Source organism: Python bivittatus, unplaced genomic scaffold, assembly GCF_059951505.1.
Source record: "Python bivittatus isolate LINGU-HERP-01145 unplaced genomic scaffold, Pbiv_v1 ctg000480_np1212, whole genome shotgun sequence".
In the NCBI taxonomy this organism is placed as follows: Eukaryota; Metazoa; Chordata; class Lepidosauria; order Squamata; family Pythonidae; genus Python; species Python bivittatus.
In genome coordinates, this window is record NW_028277075.1 from 16,235,201 (window position 1) to 16,259,049 (window position 23,849).

General features: G+C 41.8%; 2 protein-coding genes across 8 annotated transcripts in view; one reads left to right on the forward strand and one right to left on the reverse strand.

Moving 5' to 3' along the window:
* AP4S1 (adaptor related protein complex 4 subunit sigma 1) overlaps positions 1–20,520 on the reverse strand; it is a 36,213-nt gene extending 15,693 nt beyond the window's left edge. For all 3 annotated transcript variants that reach the window (XR_015796980.1, XR_015796979.1, XM_007429021.4), the window contains exon 1: positions 20,376–20,520. The gene's annotated coding sequence lies outside the window, so the exon portion shown is untranslated. The remainder of the gene's footprint in view (positions 1–20,375) is intronic.
* Positions 19,671–23,849, forward strand: part of STRN3 (striatin 3) — a 55,622-nt gene continuing 51,443 nt past the window's right edge. For 3 of the 5 annotated variants that reach the window (XM_007429017.4, XM_007429016.4, XM_007429018.4), the window contains exon 1: positions 19,672–20,241. In XM_007429017.4, the coding sequence (XP_007429079.1) occupies positions 19,915–20,241 (327 nt within the window). In that variant the 5' untranslated portion in view covers positions 19,672–19,914. Of the gene's footprint in view, positions 20,242–23,849 lie in introns of all 5 variants that reach the window. The other 2 variants (XM_025167150.2, XM_007429014.4) reach the window with 1 other exon arrangement.

Consider the following 23,849-nt stretch of genomic DNA (forward strand, 5'->3'; position numbering starts at 1 on the left):
TCACTATGGGTTTTGGCTTGACATGCACTGGGTTGAGTTCAAACATATGAGGTATGGTGTTGTTTCCACACCACTTCTAAGTACTCCAAAACAGCACACAGTAACAACCAACTGTAGCATATATATTACACACAGTCATATATACAGTCCTCTCATTTATTCCAGCCATGGTTTAAATGTTCTTTAGCATGAATAGCAAACATTCGCTTCTATCTTTATAAGAAGTAAAAGAATAAACGTAACTGTACCTTGCCCTTACACATATTATTACCATGTTTACTATGACAATGATTCAGAGAGGTATACAGAAAATGGCTCTAATGGGTCTGATATGGCCTCTTTCTTGGAATTTCTAATAATATACAAGAAAGTAGGCTGGAGTTTTCACTCTATTCTCCCATCAACAGCAAATGCTGTTCTCAAGACACACTATGACAGTTCCCTTGGACTTACCCTTTACTATCTTCTAATGACAACTCCTCAAGGATGACCAGAGCAATGACAATGCAGTAATGCCCCCAACTGTAAGGTTCTTCTGAAGATACTATTGTTATCTATATATTTATACATCATGCAAAGAATTCTATGCTAGTGAGAATTTTAAATTCAAATCCCTAATTCAGTAATAAATTAATAGTACTTACGATTTGGATTGTGCCTTAAGTAAAATTGTTAGTCTCAAAAGGTACTACCAGATTCTTTCTGAATGTTGGCTATCATAAACTAACACAGCTCTCCTCCTACACAGTTTTCTTGGACTCAGTAACAAACTTTTTTTGCTTTCACGTACAAATAAGATGCTTACATGCAATGCCTCATAATTCTGGTGACCTGAATAGATATATTCTGACATGCCTTTTGGTTTTAACATTTACTTTAACTATTCTAGCTGCATAGGGTACTTAAGCAAATTCTATACCCCTGAGAGTCTTACAATACTGGGCCATCAAAAATGAGCAGCAGAATCCTACGCATCTACTCAGAAGTAAGCTGCATTGACTGCATTAGAACATACCCTTAGGCATGTATGCATGAATTGTCCACTTAAGCGCTAAATGGCTGATTCTGGTCGCACAAAGGACTTTTTCTAACCTGCTGTTTTTGAAGTCTGTGCCACATCACAAACTGTTTTGTGTAATATTTAATTTTGCCGGTACAAAAGCAGCACTGGAAAACAGTGCAGTGTTGTTGAAAGTATAGTTATTGGGTCAATTTATTTTGTGCCTTTTTATCAAATGGTCTTCCTGTTATCCATCTCTGAGAAGAACAGATATCTGAAGGGATCCAACAACTCTTGTATATTCAGTGACAATAAATGTATAGAAATATGCTGCTCTAAAACATTAATAGATTTGATTTGTATAGGAAATGTAACTTTCTGGACAGCTATTTCCAAATATTGTTTTACTAGACACATATCCTTTTAATTGGTAAACACTCTTCTGCATATGAGTGTAAACATTTGATTCCTTCTCTGCACTATATGAGGAGAATCTTACAACTATCAAGGTTGGCTTAAAGGAAAAAGGAGCTAGAAATCTCTCTGGTGTGTAAGTAGAATACTACCTACACCTTTGTAAATCTTCAGCTAAATATTGACTCTTGATACGGTCCCATACATTTTCATTCTGGAATTTTGGCACCTTTTATTTGATTGTTAGTATACTATGTAGAATTGTAGCGAGGGTTCTAGTTGTTTTAATTCACATTAAGAAAAAAATAAAATGTTAGCTTTAAATACATGTGGATTCCACTGCATATGAATTTAAGATATTACTCACCCACCACCCATAGCCATCCCAAGAATCCTGGTATATGTCTCCTATACAGAAGCTAAATTTTCCAAAATCTAGAGATAGTACTGTAGAGCTGGTAGAACTACCATTCTATATAAATACACACTCAAATTTTCCTGCTCCACCACATTTTCTGGTCAAACTGGTTTTATAGGTTCTGCAGATTTCAGAGACTAATTTCTGATGGTACAACCTGCCCTCCTGCAATGGAAATGGTAATTAAAAAAAGAGAGAGAGAAGCTATATCCAACGGTATGGATAGAGTGGAACTGACACTATTGATAAAACAAATTTCTGCTTCCCCAGTAAACGCAAAATTTGCTCCAGAAGTTTGAGGAAATTTCTGAAACAGTTTTGGGTGTGTGCAGTCTTTTGAAGGAAGCAAAAGGTAAAGGAGAGGAAGTCCCACTGTGCAAGCAGAGACCTGCTTGAGTTCTCAAGTTTCTGAAACTCTTTAAAGAATCAATGCTTCTCTGTATAACTATGTATCTCCACATTTAAGGAGAGGTTAAAAATACAATCTATTTCTCAAGGAATGTGCTACTTTTCAAAAAATTTCCTTCAGGATTAAATCTGACTAGTATAAGGCAAAATCAGTTTCATCATGCCACTGACTTGTACTGGAATTGACCAGAGAAGCTTCTATTTAGAAATGAATACAGCATTGGAAACAAAATACTGTAGCAAACTGTCAAGTAATGAAGATACAAAAGAAGTACATATTGCCTCTGTGTGTATACAGTGGGGCAAAAAAGTATTTAGTCAGCCACCAATTGTCCAAGTTCTCCCACTTAAAAAGACGAGAGAGGCCTGTAATTTTCATCAGAGGTATACCTCAACTATGAGAGACAAAATGGGGGGGAAAATCCAGAAAATCACATTGTCTGATTTTTAAAGAATTTATTTGCAAATCATGGTGGAAAATAAGTATTTGGTCAATATCAAAAGTTCACCTCAATACTTTGTTATATATCCTTTGTTGGCAATGACAGAGGTCAAACGTTTTCTGTAAGTCTTCACAAGGTTTTCACACACTGTTGCTGGTATTTTGGCCCATTCCTCCATGCAGATCTCCTCTAGAGCAGTGATGTTTTGGGGCTGTCGCTGGGCAACACAGACTTTCAACTCCCTCCAAAGGTTTTCCATGGGGTTGAGATCTGGAGACTGGCTAGGCCACTCCAGGACCTTGAAATGCTTCTTACGAAGCCACTCCTTCGTTGCCCGGGCGGTGTGTTTGGGATCATTGTCATGCTGAAAGACCCAGCCACATTTCATCTTCAATGCCTTTGCTGATGGAAGGAGGTGTTCACTCAAAATCTCACGATACATGGCCCCATTCATTCTTTCCTTTATACGGATCAGTCGTCCTGGTCCCTTTGCAGAATAACAGCCCCAAAGCATGATGTTTCCACCCCCATGCTTCACAGTAGGTATGGTGTTCTTTGGATGCAACTTAGCATTCTCTCTCCTCCAAACACGACGAGTTGAGTTTAGACCAAAACGTTCTACTTTGGTTTCATCTGACCATATGACATTCTCCCAATCCTCTTCTGGATCATCCAAATGCTCTCTAGCAAACTTCAGACAGGCCCGGACATGTACTGGCTTAAGCAGGGGGACACATCTGGCACTGCAGAATTTGAGTCCCTGGCAGCGTAGTGTGTTACTGATGGTAGCCTTTGTTACTTTGGTCCCAGCTCTCTGCAGGTCATTCACTAGGTCCCCCCATGTGGTTCTGGGATTTTTGCTCACCGTTCTTGTGATCATTTTGACCCCACGGGGTGAGATCTTGCGTGGAGCCCCAGATCAAGGGAGATTATCAGTGGTCTTGTATGTCTTCCATTTTCTAATTATTGCTCCCACAGTTGATTTCTTCACACCAAGCTGCTTGCCTATTGCAGATTCAGTCTTCCCAGCCTGGTGCAGGTCTACAATTTTGTTTCTGGTGTCCTTCAACACCTCTTTGGTCTTGGCCATAGTGGAGTTTGGAGTGTGACTGTTTGAGGTTGTGGACAGGTGTCTTTTATACTGATAACAAGGTCAAACAGGTGCCATTACTACAGGTAACGAGTGGAGGACAGAGGAGCCTCTTAAAGAAGTAGTTACAGGTCTGTGAGAACCAGACATCTTGCTTGTTTGTAGGTGACCAAATACTTATTTTCCACCATGATTTCCAAATAAATTCTTTAAAAATCAGACAATGTGATTTTCTGGATTTTTTTTCTCATTTTGTCTCTCATAGTTGAGGTATACCTATGATGAAAATTACAGGCCTCTCTCATCTTTTTAAGTGGGAGAACTTGCACAATTGGTGGCTGACTAAATACTTTTTTGCCCCACTGTATGTGTGTTTTTGAGTCAATATTGACTCCTGGTGACTGCCTGGACAAGTCCCTGAAGTTTTCTGTGACTATATTTACATATTGATCTATATAATGGGCAGCTACAATAATAAAATCTGAGACCAAAGGAACAATATACTTCTACTCATTAATCCTTTAGGATAGTGGAGAATAATCACTCCTACAACATTTTGTTGCATTTACATGAAACATAGAAACCATGGTCACCACAATCTGCTTCGCTGCCAGACCTACACTGAAATTTCTTATACTCTATCCTTTGGCTAATTTTGATTTTATTGATAGATGGATAATGGATTTCTTCATAGAAACCTTATTTCTATGAAACACTGCCACAATGCAAAATAACAATGTTGCTCTTATTATGTACACATGAAGGCATATTTCCTTGTTCTAAATGCAAAACTTAATTATGAACCTACTTAAGGTATATCTAAATGTCCCCTTAATTTCAGCTTGAAAATGCCTTGCTTACCATTAAGTACATGCCTACATGATACATCCTCCCTGTCATCCACAGTCCATAGATGAGCAAAGGAAGCATATTTTTTTTCTGATCAATGTGGAAGTAGTATTTTCTACCTTCTCCTAACACAAGCCTTGCTATTTGCATCACATATGATGCTTCAGGGACAACTATAGGGATGACAGCAGGGCTGGAACATACCCGTCTCCTATTGGCTGGTTTTGGCTGCTGTGGGCATGCCCCTTCCTCTCAGGTCACTATTAACTTCCTGGCGTGATCATTTTGCCTGTGCTGCTGGGCTGACATGACGGCAAGTGAGGAGCAGCAGCACTAACTTCACTAGAGAAGATGACAGACCAGAATCTCTCTACATGTTTTCTTTAGTGATCTTGGTGAAGCTATGTTAGTCCAGGCAGACCAGGATATCTCTACTTTACTTTCTTTAATGAACTTGGCATTGCTAGGCAAGGGATAAATTGCTAGAGAAAATGGTATACCACCACACTAAGAAAGTGATAGACCAGGACATTTTTGAACACTCCAAAAGGTCCTAATCTACCACTTTCTCTAGAGATCTTGATATTGCTGGAGAAAGAAATAGGCTAGGGTCTCTCAAAACTAAATTGTAAAGATTCTGCCAGATGCCTAAACTTGCCATTCTAGCCACACATCTAAACTTGCCCCTTTGCTCAGGTCCAGGCTCAGCCCACTTAGGGACAGTGACTGGTGGTTGCTTTTCCTACTAGTTGGGAAATCCACCAATTGCTGTACCTTAATTTGCCTTGCAATAAACTGTTAGAACAATACCACTCATTGGCCTTGTTACTGAGGCAGAGTAGACACGAACTACTGAGGTAGAGCCAATTTCTGCTGGCGTATTTTGTGCTGCCTCATGGACTGGAGTAAACCACGTTAAAATGGCTGTCTGGATGTGCCCTTAGCAGATGTTCACTGAGTACAGGAGGTCTTCTTTCTTCCATACCTTACAATATAGCTGGCATCCCCAAGGAAAAAAAAATACACTTAAGAACTGGTGCGTGATAATTGCTAACAGATTTTGATATTACACTTTGGGAGAAGATGCTGATTAATAGCTGATAGTATTACAAAGCTTTAGAGACTATGTGCAAAGAAACATAAATCATGATTTAAAGATTATGAAGGTTTGTTTAACATTAACTGGCTTCCCTAGGTGAAGTTGTGCTTTTAAAAAACTGCAAAAGGGCAGTTTGTTGATAATACTTTTTTTTCAATACTATAATAAATGAATCCCAAATACTCTAATGACATTCACTGATTTCCATTCACAATTATACAGGCAGTTCTGGTGTTACGACCACAACTGGGATCAGAATTTCCATCACTAAGTGATGCAGTTTTAAAGCAAGACAACATGTGACTGCAATACTTAACGACTGCAATCCCAATAATTCCCTTTTCCATTGTTAAGCGAATTTCACTGGTCCTTAGCCGAGGACCCACCCCAATCCACGCCATGTCAGGCATGGTCCCTCCCAGCCCTGAGCCTCAGTAAGGTAAGGGACTACCTCCAGCTCCCCTGCCTATCTCCCCCCCATCTCCGCCCTTTTGGCTACTCTGCACCCTGCCTTGCGGGGTGGCAAGCAGCCCCAGAACCACATAGCTCTGGGGCTGCAAGAAACCCCTAAGCCACAGCACAGCACGAAGCTGCAGCCACTTCAGCCCAGCTGTGCAAAGCCACCCCAGGAAGCTGCAGCCACCCCAGGCCAGCTGTGTGAAGCCGATCTTTCACCTTTTGCACCTAGCCCCTGCGGCCGAAGCAGAAGTGCCTCGCTGCCTTCGCTGTCTCCTTTTCAGACCCATCTTCTTCAGTGAATTTTTCCTTCACATGGCTCCCTGAACCTTCGTAAAGCTGAGCTGCCTTTTTGAAGTCTCTGCAAAGTCAGCTCAGTTTTAGGAAGTCAGCATAGCTTTATGAAGTCAGTACACCTTTCTGAAGGCTCAGGGAGCCATGTGGAGGAAAAGTTCGCCGGAGAAGCTGGGTCTGAAAAGGAGACAGCAAAGGCAGCGAGGCACTTCTGCTTTGGCCGCGGGGGCTGGGCGCAAAAGATGAAAGGTTGGTGCAGGGAACTGGGAGAGAAGGCAGCTGGGCAAATGAATGCTTCCTGGGGCAGCTTCATGTGGCTTTGCATGGCTGGGCTGAGGTGGCTGCAGCTTCATGCTGTGCTGCTGCTCAGGGGCTTCTTGCAATCCCAGAGCTATGTGGTTCTGGGGCTGCTTACTACCTTGCAAGGCAGGGTGCAGGGCAGCCAAAAGGGCATAGATGGGGGGGAGGTAGGCAGGTGGGGGAAGTTGAAGTGCAGGCAGGCTGCTAGGTGCCTGAATTTTGATCACATGACCGTGGAGGCACTACAACGGCCATTACTTCAGGCACGGGTCATAAGTCCCTTTGTTCAGCACCATCGTAACTTCGAATGGTTGCTGAACGAATAGTCGTAAGTCAAGGGCTATCTGTACTGCAGTTCTTGGAAGAATAAAAAGAAGCTAAATTGCTAAGAGTGGTTGACAACATACTGAAATTATGGTAAAGACAAGAACTGATTCATAGTTATTATGACATAAGTATAGCATACAAGGGTATTTTGACAGGTGTGGCCTACCATTTGTTTACTCAGCCCTTTTCCTTCCTCACATTATTACACTGAATCATAGCATATCTTATACAGTGTCAGATCATCAATATCAATATCAATATTGTTGATAGAATAGCAAACAAATCTCTAGGATTTCTGACTGGAATTTTTCGAGACTTGGAGATACCAAGAATTGAACATGGGACCTTTGACATAAAAAACAGCTGCTTTACTACTAAGCCACAGCCTCTCCCTCTAAGTAGAAGGGCTGACTGGATGCCTGAGAAAGTCATAATTGTCTCTCAGAAGAGGAAGTGCTACTAGCTCCTTTGAAAGAGTTATGAAGCTTCTCCTAGAAAAAAATCCTCTGGAGAAACACAAATAAATAGAAAGAAAAATTGTAAAACAGGGTGAACTAAGGAGGTGATAGAAGGTCTTGGGGTACCTATAAAAACTCCACAATTGCTTCCACATCTCCAAGGTGCCCTTTTAAAAGCTCCCAAAATACAGAAAGAAAATTAAAAGAAGAGGAGGGAGAGAACTCAGAAGTTTAGAATTCCATGGAAATTCCCAACATCTCATTACATTCAGAACAGAAAAAAACCTTTTTTCATTAAACTGGTTCCCTCTAGTCCTTGTCAATGCCATAGTCTAATGAGCTAGTTCTCTATTTGGAAATATTTTTTTAATTTAACTTAAAAGAGCTATAATCCATTGTATTAGTTTTCTTCTGCCTGATTGTAAGCAGAAAAAAATAGCTGAAATATGATTAGCTTGTTTTTGATGCAACCCATCATTTACTAAGGAGAGTGGGACTATAAAGTGATTAAAGATCTGACCCCAACTTGATTATAATTTTAACAAATAAATAATTTTAATTATCAAGAAATAAAAAAAACCTTCATGCAATGCTTTCTGATCTCTGGAAAAGGAACCAATTCCAAAACATGAATATATAACACTAAATAAGTTGAATCAGATGTTGTAATGATTGAAAATTTGATATAAATATATATAGGAGCGCTGGATAGTGTAGTGATTAGAGCACCACCTTTGACGTGGGAGACTGGGGTTCAAATCCTGGCTAGTACCTACCTTACCAGTAGGGGTCCTAGGCAAAGACCCCCTAATGCTATACCAGCCTACCTCAAATATAAGAATGATACAAACTAAGAGAGTCATGCCGGCTTGGACATCGCCTGGATTGACAAGGTTGTTGTCAGATGTTGGGGAACCAGGACAATCTGATGATAAGTGGGCTACTGGAACAAACCATACATATAATGCTACTACCACAGTAGACCTAATGAGGGGGGATATATGAAATGTATGAGAGAATTATGGATGGACAGAAGACCTACATCCACAATATCTGAGAAACAACTAGTTACCCAGTGTTTCAACATAGTGAAGAGGAAGCTGTTCTCACAACTTGAGATAGACCAACTCTACATTACAACCCAGACTCAAGCAGACCTGGAAGAACAACTGAATGTGCAGCCAACACCTGAAGCTGGAACGTCACTGCCACCCCCTCCATTACAGAGCACAGCAGCTGATATGAGGCATAAGATCATGGATAAACTAGCTACAGTCAACCCTTGAGACCGATTACCAAGGCTCAGTGGAGAAGTATCATCAGATACTATACTAGAAGATGCCAATAGAGCCCTCCGGACAATCCCTACTACCATTATAACTCAAACCAATGAACTGGCTACAGCCGCTGTAATCCTGGAGATGCTTGGCTACACGATCAAGAACAGCAGTACATCCCCCCCTCCCCGGAAAATGAGGTTGAAGGCTAAGATTAAGGCAATTCGGAGAGAAGTTAGTCAGCTGGTGGAACCACAGAAGGGTGTGGAGATTAAGGATAAGACTCAGCTACTGAAAAAATACATGGGCCTGACTCCATATGAAACCTTAGCTAACAAAGGCTCACAGCACTGGCTACCAGGCTAAGGAGATACACTAGAGAAGCAGAGACCAAGAAAATAAATGCCCTGTTCTCTAAAGAACCATACAAGGTGTACTCCCAACTGCAGTGCAACAACACAGTAACAGCAGAGCCACCAACAGCAGAAACTAAACAGTACTGGAAGAATATATGGGAGAAAGAGAAGACACATAACACCAATGCAAAGTGGCTGCAGGACCTGAAAGCAGACCACAGCAATCTCCCAGAACAGGAACCAGTCACCATCACAGTAACAGACATCCAACAGCGGGTCAAGAACATGAAGAGCTGGTCAGCACCTGGCCCAGACATGATCCACACCAACTGGCTAAAGAAACTAACAGCAGTACATAAATGCCTAGCGACACATATGAACCAGCTGCTAGCAGTAGGCTCCCACCCAGACTGGCTAACACAAGGAAGGACAGTGCTGATCGTGAAAGACCCTCACAAGGAAACAGCACCATCCAACTACCGGCCAATAACCTGCCTTCCCACAACATGGAAAGTCCTATCAGGCATCCTAGCCATCAAACTACAAGACCATAGGGGCCAGTACATGAGCACAATTTGTAAGGGCACTGGGAACAACACCAGAGGTGCAAAACACCAGTTGCTCATAGACAAAGCAGTCATCCGAGACTCAAGGTCTAGGCAGACCAATCTGAACATAGCCTGGATTGACTACAGGAAAGCCTACGACTCAATGCCACACAGAGATCTGTGAATGCCTGGCACTATACAAAGTCAACAGGACATTAAGGACCTTCCTCAAGAACTCAATGGGACTGTGGAAGACAGCACTGGAAGTCAACTCAAGACAGCTCGCACAAGTGGCCATCAAGTGTCGCATATATCAAGGTGATGCACTGTCCCCGCTGCTGTTCTGCATAGGCTTGAGCCCCCTTAGCCAGATAATCACAAGGACTGGATACGGGTACAAGTTCAAGAGTGGAATCACCACCTCCTCTACATGGATGACATTAAGCTATATGCTAAGAGTGAATGAGACATCAACTCACTGATCCACCTGACACGGATCTACAGTGAGGACATTGGGATGTCATTCAGACTGGAGAAGTGTGGCCGGATAATAGTAAAGAGAGGGAAGGTAGTTAAGACTGATGGGTTGGAAGGCATGGAGACTGCCGATGTGAAGACCTGCAAGCTCCTCACTATGTACGGAGGTTTCCACCCCAAGTCCAACACGCAGAGATTGTACACCAGCCGCAGGGGGTAAGATGCAGGCAGGAGTAGCATACAGTGAATGGCACAACTAAGTATCTGGCATTGGCACAACTAAGTAGCTGGAACATCTGCACAGTGTATGGGCTAGACCCTCCCAAGTCCAGATGGGAGATTCCACAGAAGGTCGTGGAAAATAATTGGGTTAATCCTGTGGGACTTCCAGATCCAGATGGACAGGCAGGTACTGGCCAATCAACCAGACATTGTGGTAGTAGACAAGGACCAGAAGACAGCAGTAGTGATAGATGTAGCAGTGCCAAGTGACAGCAACATCAGGATGAAGGAGTATGAGAATCTGGAGAAGTACCAGGGCCTGAAGGAGGAACTAGAGAGGATCTGGAAAGTAAAGGCCAAAGTGGTCCCAGTGGTGATAGGACCACTTGGGCTGTGACTCCTAAGCTGGCAGAGTGGCTCCAAGAGATCCCACGAACAGCATCTCTCTGTCCAGAAGAATGCGGTGCTAGGAACAGCTAAGATACTGCTCAAAATCCTCAAACTCCCAGGCCTCTGGTAGAGGACCCATGATTGAGGAAGATACATACCACCCATAGAGGTGAGAGAGGAATTTTTATTTATGTATGTATGTATGTCAAAAGTAATAGAAATAAAGAGGGAAAGGAACAATTGACAGACACAATGGAATGGTCTGAGAATGCATGAAGCAGCCATCTTTTGAAGCTAAGCAAATCTGGGCATGGTCAATGCATTGATGGGAAGGAAACTAAGAAGTTAATCTATATTATTGGGATTCTACAAGGAAAAGAGATGGGATATAATCTTGTAATTGATTTGTATACTATCCAAAGAAATGTGGTTACTGAGCAATTTAGAAGTATGCAGAATAATGCTAATAAATAATTATGAAAACTAATTTATATGAAAATAAGGATTTGATTCTACAAATTGAGACTAACTGTTTATTCTAAAACTGGTCAGAAGACTATTTTGCAATGATGATTGATGCAGGAGAAAATCTGCAACTCAGAAGGATTAGATGGAAATGAGGGCCTCTGCCAATTACATTCCACCCATGCAGGGTACTAATGCATCCAGGTCTAACCCTTTCATCATTAAAACTAAAAATAAATGTTACAGCCATTGAAAAACTTAGCATGATTGATATTTATTGAAAGCTATTACCCACAATCTTGGGTAATGACAAATCCAGGTTAAAGCTTAACCTGAAATGTTTCACTCTAAAATCTGTTTTCAGTAGAAAGGCCGGTTAAGGGAACGTGAAAACTGAAAATAAAGATGAGTACGTCTGAGCATGGAATGCTTGTCTTTTCCTCATCAACTTCTGAGAGCATCACCTCTGGATAGCACAGACCTCACAATTTTTGAATTAAGATTTTATACAGTCTTTAAATACAACCACAGCAGTTTTTTCTCTTGTTATTAACAAGTACATCTATCACTCTAATCTTTTACTTAATCCTTTTAAGACCATTGATGCTAATAACTATTGCAACATCCTATAGAAATAGATCTTACTAGTTAATTATGTGTTATGAAAGTACTTGCTTTCTTTGAAATCTGCTACCTGTCATTTTGAATAAATTACTGTGTTAAAGTATTGCCTTTGAGAGCCAGTGTGGTATAGTGGTTAAGATGCTGGATTAGAAGCAGGGAGACCCAAGTTCTAATCCTCCCTTAGGCATGGAAGCCAGCTGGCTCAAATTGGGCCAGTCACTCACTCTCAGCTCTAATTAGCATCAGAGAAATGGGGAGTATTTCACACTGAGATCTATTCAGCTTCGTTCAGGTAGCGCATCGGTCACAACTCTGTGGCAGGGGAGGTGGAGTGGCAATTGTGTACCACAAGACCTTGGTACTTAGGAAAAGGCTATTCCACAGGTGGCCTAGTATGAAACTATATTTATGAAGTTGGGCCTCAGAGATAAGCTGCTGGTGCTGCTACTGTACCATCCTTCCAGCTGCACAGCAGCATCCCTATTTCAGCTACCTAATCTCATTGAGGGGCTGCTGTGGGTTCACCTACATTGCTAGTCCTGGTTGATTCCCTCATATTGGGGAAAATTTCCATCAGTTCCTTGGTCATGGACAGATCACTTCTTTGTGACAGTGGAGTTGACTGGACCCCCTAGTTTCTCTAGGAAGGATGGGCCCATTCAAATAACCTATCTCAAGGACCTGATAGATCCAGAAGGCTTCAGATAGGATTTGGGGAATTTCCCAGTGATCTAGAGGACAGTTCTATTGAATGCCTAGTTGAACTATGGAACCCAATGCCCATAAGAGCACTAGACAGGATTGTTTCTGAATGGCCTCTCCACACCACTGATTCCAGGCAGCTCAGTTTTCTGAGGAGCTCTGGGAAATTACTGTTTATTAATATATGCAGTCATATACCAAACCTACTCTGGGAAATTAAGTGAGTGAAGAGACTCCTAGAGTGACAGTGGGCAAAAGAAAAGAAGTAAATATTACTAGACACAGGAATGAGCTCAGATTCAAGTCTACTTCAAGTAATAAGGATGGTGGAGAGGAATTATTTTTTACCCTTATTGTGTCTGTGGAATGTCAGTCAGCTGCATTGTTAAAGATGATCTATTTAGAAGAACCAATCAGTGCAAGCTGTGATGGTCTGGCTGATCATTTCAGTGATCATTTCAACCACTCATATCTGCTGTGAGTCAGAAGTTGGGTGGACAGGATACAATGAGGTGGCAGACTTGCAGTGTTGCCTGGGAGGTTTTTGAGCTTATGATTCCTGAGGAAGTAGACAGGGTTCTTTATAGCTTTAGGTTCACCACATGCAACCTTGACTCTTGTCCCTAGTTAAAGCAACTAGGGGAGAGCTTGGAGGTGGATCCAGGCAATTGTCAATACCTTTTTGAGGGTTGGGGTGATGCCAGGAATGTTAAAAGAGGCACTCCTCAAGAGGTCTCCCTATGATCCAGTTATATAAGTATATTATCATCCTTTATCCTTCATCTTTGTAGAGAAGACTGTGGAAAAGGAGATGGGGCAACAGCTACAGAGAATTCTGGAAGAAATTAATTTTCTAGATAATGGCAGTCAGGATTCAGACCTGGGCATGGGACTGAAACCCCATTTGTCATTCTCATGCTTGACTTGTAGTAAGATTTGGACAGTGGTAGCATGTCACCCCTTCGAGTTAGTCCAGACAAGAAGCACTAATCATGAGTACTAACGCTACCTTTGTTATAAGGTTACAGTAACAGAATCTTGCAAGTCTGAAAGTATTTCTCCTCTCCCTTACTTTTACTTTCCAGAAAACTAGGGAGGGTCCCTTCCCTTCTGAAATGCTTCCCACACTCCTTTTGTTTCTGTGGGCTGAGATACCTTTTGCATGATGGTTGTCTAGTCTGTGGCTCTTCCTCCTGTCTCCCAAGGTCATGCCCACAGATCAGTACATGACACAACCATCCTCGTCTTGCTAGATCTCTTAGCAGCTCCTGAGAGTCAATCACAGTATCCTTCTGGACTGCCTACGAGCAATTGGGAGTTGGAGGCACTGTTCCCCTTCCTGAGCAGGAGATTCTAGTCAGTTGTCAGGGGAGAAGTCCTCTCCCATATCTGGTTTAACTATAAGAAACCATGGGAAAGGTCATCTGCCGGTTTGGAGTGAGGTATCATCAGTATGCAAATTATACCCAGGTCTACATCTCCACCCCAGGCTGAATGGGGGATGCAGTGGAAGTGCTGGCAATTTGGATGCTGTCAGGGTCTGGATGGGGAACAACAGGCTTAGACTCAGCCCAAGCAAGACAACCCATCCATCTCAATATATGACTGATTCTGGAATTATATCATCTTTCACTCTTGATGGAATGCTGCTTTCCTATGGAAAGCAAACCTGCAATTTGGGGGTCTTCCAGGACTCACAACTCTTGTTGGAACAGCAGGTAGAGGCTGTGGCTAGGATGGCCACTGCCCAGCTTATGCTGATTTGCCAGTTGTGGCCTTATCTAGAACAGAGGGCACTAAAGTTGATCTCTCAAGCTCTTATCAACTCCTGTATAGATTATTGTCATTTACTTTACATGGGGCTGAATTTGAAGACCAGTAAGGAACTTCAGGTGGTGCAAAGTGCACTGGCCTCTATGTTTATTGGGCAGTATAATTACTGCTATGTAACACCCATGAGCTCCACTGACTACTGATATAAAATTCAAGGTGCTGGTTATTACTTACAACATCTTATATGTCTTAGAGCCTGAGTGCCTCTGAACCTGCATATCCCATATAGAGTCTAGGCACTTAGTCTGAGGGCACAGAGAATACCTGCTGAAATTCACCATCTATTGAGAGGTGCAATGGGAGGGGGCATGAATGCAGGCATTTTCTGAGGAACAGCTTGCATCTCAAGGCAAAGGTAATTCCCCCTTTCATGGCCTCCCAGAAGCTCATAAAAGCTTGGCTTTTCTGGAAATCTTTTGGGACTTGAATCCTGTAGAGCTCCCAGTGCCAGGAATATAATATTGTTTTAACCATAGCTATAGATTGTATTTCTTTTATTGCATATTATTGTATGTTACTGTTATTATTGCATGGACTACTGTATACAAAAGGTTGTTATTTTTGTACCTTGTCTCCAAGCTATTTATACATTCATAAAGACTATAAAATATGCATTAACAGCAAAGTATTTTGAGGAGAACAATTTTGGTTTACTCTTCTGTGGTATGATTTAATGAGGACCTACTTTTTAATTTAAATTTAGTTTATGTGTGGTTTCCACTAAAGAACAAGACATTTCAGAATAAAAATGAATCAAGTCCACAAAAGAATACTTTAAGAACTATTATTAATCTATAGACGTAGCAATTGTATGGAACATTAACCCTCGTTAAAGAGTCCCAAAAAGAGACAGGGAACCCTATCAAACCAAAGGGGCAGATTATCTCCCAGGGCATCTCCAGGCCACCAAATGCCATAGTAGTTGGGCCCTGCATTCTTCCCAAACTTGCCTTCTGGTTCCCTCATGGGAATGGAAAAAGAACTCTCTTTTTTTACATGTATTGAAGGACAAAGGGAACTCACCTAGAAGAACTAGCTCTCTGAGAGGGAGATTTGGGGAAGGAAATGGGGAAGCTTTATGGACATCTTACTTAGAGGTTAAAAGTATCTCATTTTTGGATTGTAGAGAGAACATAAATGTAATCAGCAAAATAGAACTGGAGGGTGTCATCCTCAGAAGTATTAGCTGGATATTGATTTAACAAGGGATTAGACTAATGAATGACAAGGCTAGTAATGGCTACTTGTTATTATGCTATATATTACTTCCAGTGCCGGAAGCTACATCAGTTGATAGAAAACAAAAAAGGTAAGTTACTGATAGGTATCTGGGACATATATCCAGTACGGCTTTTCTTGTGCTCTTAACTACCACTGAAATGGTTTTATGTGTGTGTGTGATGACAGTACTATTAAAATCCTATTGGGAAGCAGTTACTGGGTTTTTAGAGTTGGAGTGTGTGTATTTATTTATTTATTTATTTATTTATGCATGCATGCATGTCTTCAAGTAAGTGTTAACTCTGGGTGACTGCTGGAATAGTTCCTGCAGTTTTCTTGGCAAGATTTCAGAAGTAGTTTGCCATTGCCTCCTTCCTAGGGCTGAGAGAGAATGACTGGCCCAAGGTCACCCAGCTGGTTTTGTGCCTAAGGCAGGACTAGAACTCAGTCTCCCAGTTTCTAGCCTGGTGCCTTAACCACTACACCAAACTGGCTCCTTACATTTAGATTTACTGGAGTGCATAGTATCACTGATAACCATCACTTTAGAGGTACATTATATACTTCATTTTCAAGGCATGTAACACATATGAAGACTATACAGATATTTTCATCTTAGAATAATTGGTTGATGCTTGCATTTAAGTATAAATTAAGTAAAAAGCTCACATTTGTTTTATGTAATTTGCAAAACTGCCCATACTTTCAGTAAGATAATCACATTGTTGGCATCTAATATCTGTAGTGATATTCATTCAGTTATCAAATATCATGATGGTTCTCTTTTTATCTATGGAAAAGAGATTCATAAAGGAGAAATCCAGTCAAACCTCTGTAATCCACTCCAGATTAAGCACTAATCTTATGCCCAGGCATAAGAGGATGAAGAGCTATCATCTGCAATTGTCATTCTCTATTCTTACTTTCACTGAGAACCAAGACAACATTGTTACCAAACTGCTACATTCCAGTGTTTTTGATGTCATCTTCTGGATTTTCCATATGTGATTTCTGATTTTTTAAATTTTAAAAACAATTATTTAAAAGTACAGACTTGGAAAGTGTTGCAGATTTTTTTTGTTTTTTGTTTTGGAGTACTTTGCCTTTAATCAGTAACATCAATTATGTATTCATGCTCAGCAGATAAAGGAAAAGAGTAGGCATTGAAAACTGAGGTCCTAATTGTGACTTTGGGGTAGAGGAGGCTTGGTTTTACCTAAGGGCTGTGAGAAGAAGATGCAACGGCAAAAAGTGACAAAGATCTGTTGTTATTTTGCTAATCCTGTTAAATAGTATGTGATTCATAGATTTCTATCTTCCCTTGCCTACCTTTTTTATATATTCTAAGAGAAGCTTTCATTTTCCAATGTGACTGAAGTAAATCTTGCAGGTGTTTATCCTTTTCTACATATGTGGTCATAGTATAGAGCATGGAAATATATTATGGTTTCGAAACTATAGCATTTTATGGGCCTTATAAATTCTGAGATGTTTAGAATGAGAGGACATTTATTATGATGTGAAATGTATTTAAAGAAAACCTACTTTGAGTTTAAGTGCAGCATCATAATGCTGAATTTTTACTGCATATCTTCAATGAAACATAAGTATCTTGATTTTTTTTTTGTCTATAATGTACATGTAAAACGTTCCTGCATGTAGCTTACAACTTATGTATGGCCTGCAAAGATGACTGAATAGACTACCAAAAGACAAAGAAGTTGTTCTCTACAGCTTTGACTAATCTTATTTTCAACATTGTGATGGATTTTCCATAGTTGATCTCCAGGGATTGCCCAGAAACTTCTGCCTACTTATCCAGAGTGGGGTTATCATCTCTTAATATAATTCCATATTCATCACAGTAATTCGATACTAGGCCCATTCTCCAATTTCTGTTTGCTGCCCTGCTACTTTGGATGACAGTATAATAATAACAACTCCAGCATCAAAATCAAAGCATGCTTATGTCCTAGGGCAGGGTATATGTGTTGTGCGTGTGATGAGTGAGGAAGCCTCCTTGTCCACCCAAACTGGTCAGCTGTAGACACATGAGGAATGAAACTGCAATGCTAAGAATCTGTTGCTGGCCCAATCCATCATCAGTGACACAAAGCTAGTGATCTGAATGAGCAGCAAACAGCGGAAGATTATATATTGAGAAATGAGTATCTTCTGAAGTGAAATACTGTATAATGAAGCAAACAAAGGATTCTTTTGCATCTTTGTAAAATAAAGCACCAGTGTAAGGAACAGTTCTGAAACCAAGAAATAACCTTTTATTCCTTCTACTTTCCCATTTTGGAAAAGTAGGATAAGGAAGAGTTACATATAGAAGGAATTGGATGCCTGTAGCAGAAATGCTTTTGTTCTTGGTTTCTCCTGCCATTTTTAAATACAGTTTCCTGCCAAATGAACAAGGAAAATTTCATCCTAAAGGGGAAAAAAATGTGTACAATATATTTGAATGACTATTACATTTATTTGTTGAGATTTTGTTATCCCGCCTTTATTTATATAACTCAAGGCAGCACACATAATACTCCTTCCTCCTATTTTCCCCACAACTGTTGTGTTGGGCTGAGAGGGAATGACTGGTCCAAAGGCACCCATCTGGCTTCTGTGTCTAAGGGAGAACTAGAGCTCACTTTTCCAGCTTCTAGATTTTTAACCTGCCTTTTCTCCAGGAGTTCAAGATAGTGTACAAAGTACTCTCTCCTTCCCCTTTTTCCCTCATAACTAATGAGGACATTTTTAAAACCTGTATGACTTCTCTATCACTGCACCTGTCCTTTGGAACAGCCTTCACTGTGAGATCCAGATGGCCCCAAACCTATTAGCCTTCCATAAGGCTATGAAAACCTGGCTTTTCCTTCATGCCGACAGAGGTGAATATGTGTAGCTCAGGGCTGAACTGTGGGGTCCTTGGGGTTCTCTAAGCCTGGTTCTTTTCTTGCAAATGTTTCATTACCCAGCTAGGTAACATCTTCAGTGCTAAAATGGGCTGGGGTTATGAAGCCCAATATGTGTTTTTTGGCACTGTAAATTCTTGTAAGGTTTCTTGATTATTGTATTATGATCATTTTTAATTGAATTTTGCTTCATTTTATAGTGGTTTTATTTTAAAAATGCACTGTTTGTCAGCCACCAAGAGTTACTAGTGTAAGATGGGCAGCCATATACATTATCTAAACAAACAAATGTGCTAAGACAGTGACTGGTCCACTCACATAGTTTCCATGGTTGAGAGTGACTATCCTAAGTGTCTTCAGTCTTAATCCAACACCTTAACAGTTAATGCTTATGTAAATTTGTATCTACCGACATTCTAGGCATGTCTTGAATTCACTAAACCTTGAATAAACTAGGAGTGAGCAACTTTGCACCAGTTTAACCGTAGCATGAGTACAATAGTGAATCTAAATTACAAAACAAAAAATAAAAAAACATTCAGATTTCACCTCTGCCATAAATTCATTATGAGGCCTTTGACACACCAATCTCTTAATGCTGCCAATTACAATACTGTATGGGAGATAAGTATATTGAACCAGGGTTCCTGAAAGGATCATAACTCTAATTGGTGAAAGTAAATACCAGTGTTAAATACGTCTAGGATTTTTACCAAAAAATGGAGCATCTCCTTAACTGGAACCCTCTGCTTCTCCTGTATATTCATTAAAAGCGATTTCTACGCACTACCCCAAAGTGTCATTGTACAAATGTCAAGCAGTAGCTAAAAAATAAGGCGCGCGGGATTTAGAGAGCGTAAGCCCCTCTCGTTTTTCCTGCTGTACATCGTGCTATCCGAGAAGGGACAAGTGAAACTGTGAATGAAAGAATGAAATGTAAAAGAATCTAAAGCAGAAACCACCAAAAGCATAGGAACCCCTTCCGTCTCTCACCCCAGGATTTTTCTCACGCGAGCGCATGCGTACAGCAAGGCGGTTGGGGGGGCAGAGCAAGGCGGTTGCTATTACCCAGCATGCTCGGCGTACCCCCTCCCCTTGGGTGGGTGAGTGAGTGAATCTGGCCGGCGGATGATGGAGCTGAGACTGTAATGGCGGCCGGCGGCAACGGCGATAGCGGCGGCTCGGGTGCAGCTGGGCTCTGACACCCGGGTACTCCTCTACGCCGCTGGGACCTCCTCCCTGGGCCGGTCACTCCCCCCCGAGAGCACCGCTGAAGACTCGGCCGGACACACTAGGCGGGAAGAGGAAGAGGGGAGGACTCCTCACAGACAATGGACGAACATCCCGGCGCCGGCGGGGGGATCATGGCGGGGGCCACCCCGCGACCTCAACAGCAGCCACTGCCGCCCATCGGAGGCAACGTTAATTCCCAGCTGCTCAACCAGGGCTGCGAGGGGCCTAACAGTGGCAGTCTCCCGTCCCAGCAGCAGTCTCAAGGTCCGGCGGCGGCTCAGGAAGCGGCGGGGCCCGGGAGCGGATCGGAGTTGTCCCGGCCCCAGCACTACACTATCCCGGGGATCCTGCACTACATCCAGCACGAGTGGGCCCGCTTCGAGATGGAGCGCGCTCACTGGGAGGTGGAAAGGGCCGAGCTTCAGGTAGGATGAAGCCGGGTTCCGGGCGGGTGAGAGGGACACAATGAGAGAGTGGTTGAGCCGTCTAGGGCTGGCGGCGGAAGCGACGACAGGGACTTGGCCAATGCGGGGAAAGGCGGGCGCGGAGGAGCAGGTACCTGCGTGTGGCGGGTCCGGTGAGGCGTGGCGCGGCGCGGCGCGGCGGGCGTCACTCGGCACGTCCCCCTCGGTGCTCTTCGGGTTGGGCTGCTTTCCCCGGGGCAGCCATTTTGGTTTCTAGCATGGCGCCCGCCTGGCTCGGGCCTGTCAAGCGAGTTTGGAGAGGAGAAGGGCTACCGTCTCCTCTTCACCCGGCCCAGCCTAGGTTTGACACACTGTCTCTGCCGGCAGGAGACTGCGCCTTGACAGTTATTCTCGCGCGGGGGCCGGCGCTGTCTTTGCCGTAGCTGCAGGGATGCCGAAGCCGGCTGGTCACCTCAGAGACTTTCGCGGCCTAAGAAAAACCCAAGAGTCATATAAACGCAACAGTCCAATTCTGTCAGTCCCCACGCGTATTTATAGTTCTGTCTTGTGAATGTAAATCACGTACATGGTCCGGCAGGGAACCCTCCTCCTTTTCAGAAATAGGAGGCGTGTCCCCCATTCTTAACTTAGAACACCCCAAAAAGAGATGGAGGAGGAGGCACACAGTGATTGATGACGTCCATGTATTTTTTATCTCCTTAATCCTTTACAACCATTACATTATTTCTGTGATCTATATTTACAAAATACAGATTGCTTATGTGCATTGTGATTGTAGCAAACAGAGGCATACTTATCAGTGAACCAAAATTGGGAATATCTGATGTGTACACCAACCAGGTTTCATTGAATTCTACTGAGATGACTAGGCATTTCAGTCAAGTGCATAAATACAAAGATGTTATTAAATCTAAATGTATATTTCAGAATAAACAACATATTTAACATTTTAGACTTGCTCAGTAATAACGTATGCTGAATTTGGATATGTATCATGGTCAATAGTGGTGATTGTAAGAAACATTGCTACTACATAATGAGTTAAAAGCAAAGAGGTATGATGTATGTGGTTAGTTCTGAAGAAAATAGAATGTTGCATATAGAAGATGCATCTCTTAGAAGGTATGTGTTCTGACCTGTTTAAGGTTATGCAGTCTTTTGCTTCAGTCTCACATTTTAAGGGGAAAGGAGCAAATAATGGCGATTGATCTTAACAGAATTCTTATGAAGGCAAATACTGAATTTTGCAAAATGAAAGAAGTGCTGTTAAAAAGCATAATCAAATAGTCTACACAACAGCACTTACAGAAGTCTCCATATGTTCAGTAAATCTGAACAATTCTTTTGGCAGATTTATTTTATTTATTTACTACGGCTTGTATGCAGCTCAGTTCCAAATTGCTGTGAGCAGCTTACATCAAGCAACAAAAACATTAAAACAACATTATTTGAATAACAAATATCCTGTAACTTCAGCACCCAGGGGGCTAGGTCTAACTTCATTGTCCCGGAATGCATCCTTCAGAAACCTCAGAAGGAAAGGGTGGGCAAAATATCCAGTGGAAAGCTATTCCACAGAAGAGGGACCATCACTGAAAAGGCTTTACTACAGGGTCCTGTAGATAGTATTTCCTCAGAGAAGGGACTCTAACAGACCTTCTTTCTCCATTCTAACTAGACTGACAGACTCAGCCCAGCTTTTACTGGACAGGCCAATTCAGCCCAGAGCGAAGGTATCAAGGCCCTGAGCCATGTAAGGCTTTATATGTGACCACCAGCACCTGAATCACACCTGAAAGTATACTGGCAGTCATAGTAGTACTGTAATGTCACATGGGCAAATATAGGTATGATTGTAACTGCCTGGGCCACCACATGCTGTACCAGATGAAGCTTCTGCATGGTCTTCAAGGGCAGCTTCATGTAGAGTGAAGTTCAGAAGTCTAGCCACAAGGTGACAAGAGCATGAGTAATCATGGTCACTGCCTACTGATCCATGAATGGCCGAAATTGATACACCAGATGTAATTGTGTGAAGGCCCTCCTCACCACAGTCTCCATGTGGTATTCAAGTAGGAGCTATGTGTTCATGAGGACCCCCAGATTTGTTACTTAATAGAAGAATCTCATTTTTTGTGGGCTTTAGTGATCATGTATGTCTTAGATCAAAGAGAAGTAGAGGGCTTTTTTTTTACTTTTTAAAATATTAAATAAAATAAGACTTCCTTTATTGTGAGATAAATTGAATTGAATGCCACGTATGAAATAGCATGCTTTTTTTCTCTGTACCAGCTATGAGACCTAAACATTTGAAAATTAGAAATAAAATTTTCATGAGGGCAATGCCCCCCCCCCCAAATTTGTTGCTAACTAGTTGCAATTGGAGAAAAATTATGGCAGCTCCAAACTGGTCCCAAATATCAGTCATTTAAGGAATCTCTGAAGCCATCAGTGCCATAGCTTGAGGTGCTGGCCTCATAATCACAGATACTTTGGCAGACTAGTGGGGCTCCTGGCAAAACCTTTTTGATCTAGCAGAACATATTACTACTGGAGGGCACCTTAGCTAAGCCCTACTTTCACAAGCAAACATAATCAGTTAGGATTAAGCCCCTTCTTACCATTCATACTATACTGTATGTGTATCCAAGCCTCCAGTCCAAATTTCTTAGAACGACAAGTTTTAACTTTTGTCATCTTATAGCCTCCAAATTTGATTTTGATACAGATATATATTTGCAATAAAACAATCAACCCTTTCTTTGCTATATAATAATCTTTTATTTAACCAAATATAATTATCTTTGGCTTGGTTGAATAGTTTTCACTTCTTTAGGGAACCTAACTTCCAATTTTTGCTCCTCTAGTTGCATTTTGTGCGCATATGCTTCTGTGATGACTGCTGTTGTATTACTTGTGGTTTACCAGAGCAGTAATAGCACTATTATCTACAAGTAATTTCAACATTATGTCATTATTATAATAAGCACTAACTTTTAAGGAATTGTCAGCATTCATAAGCATTTTGCTTGCTTGGCAGAATTTGTCGTAGGATGGAATAAAATCTTTTATGGTACAGAATGCCTGTGGTAATATAAATTATGTTAGAGGAGTGTGAGGCTGCCTTACTGCTTTAAAATTTTAGTTAACTTATTTAAGATCAGTTAGATTTTAGAAGAGATATCACTATAACTGTAATAGCTCTACTTCAAATTTAAATACAGGTAGTCCTCAAGTTATGACCATTCGTTCAGTGATTGTTCAAAGTTATGGCAGTGCTGAACAAATAATATGCCCGGTCCTCAAAGTTACGGCCATTGTAGCACCCCACAGTCACATGATCAAAATTTCAGCACTTGGCAGCTCACCCACACTTACAACCACAGGGCGCTTCAGCTCCTTTCACCCGCCTCCCCCATCTCTGCCCTTTTGGCCCCCTGCCCTCCGCCGCCCCCAGCTGACCTTTGCTGTCTTCTTGCTTCTACTGTTGACCAAGTGTGCCTGGCTTGCCCCTTCATGAAGCAGCTGCTGGCCGCGCAAGACCTTCTTCCTGAGGTTGTGCATGGCAGTCTCACGAGATCCTGGGAAGAAGGCCTCACATGGCCAAC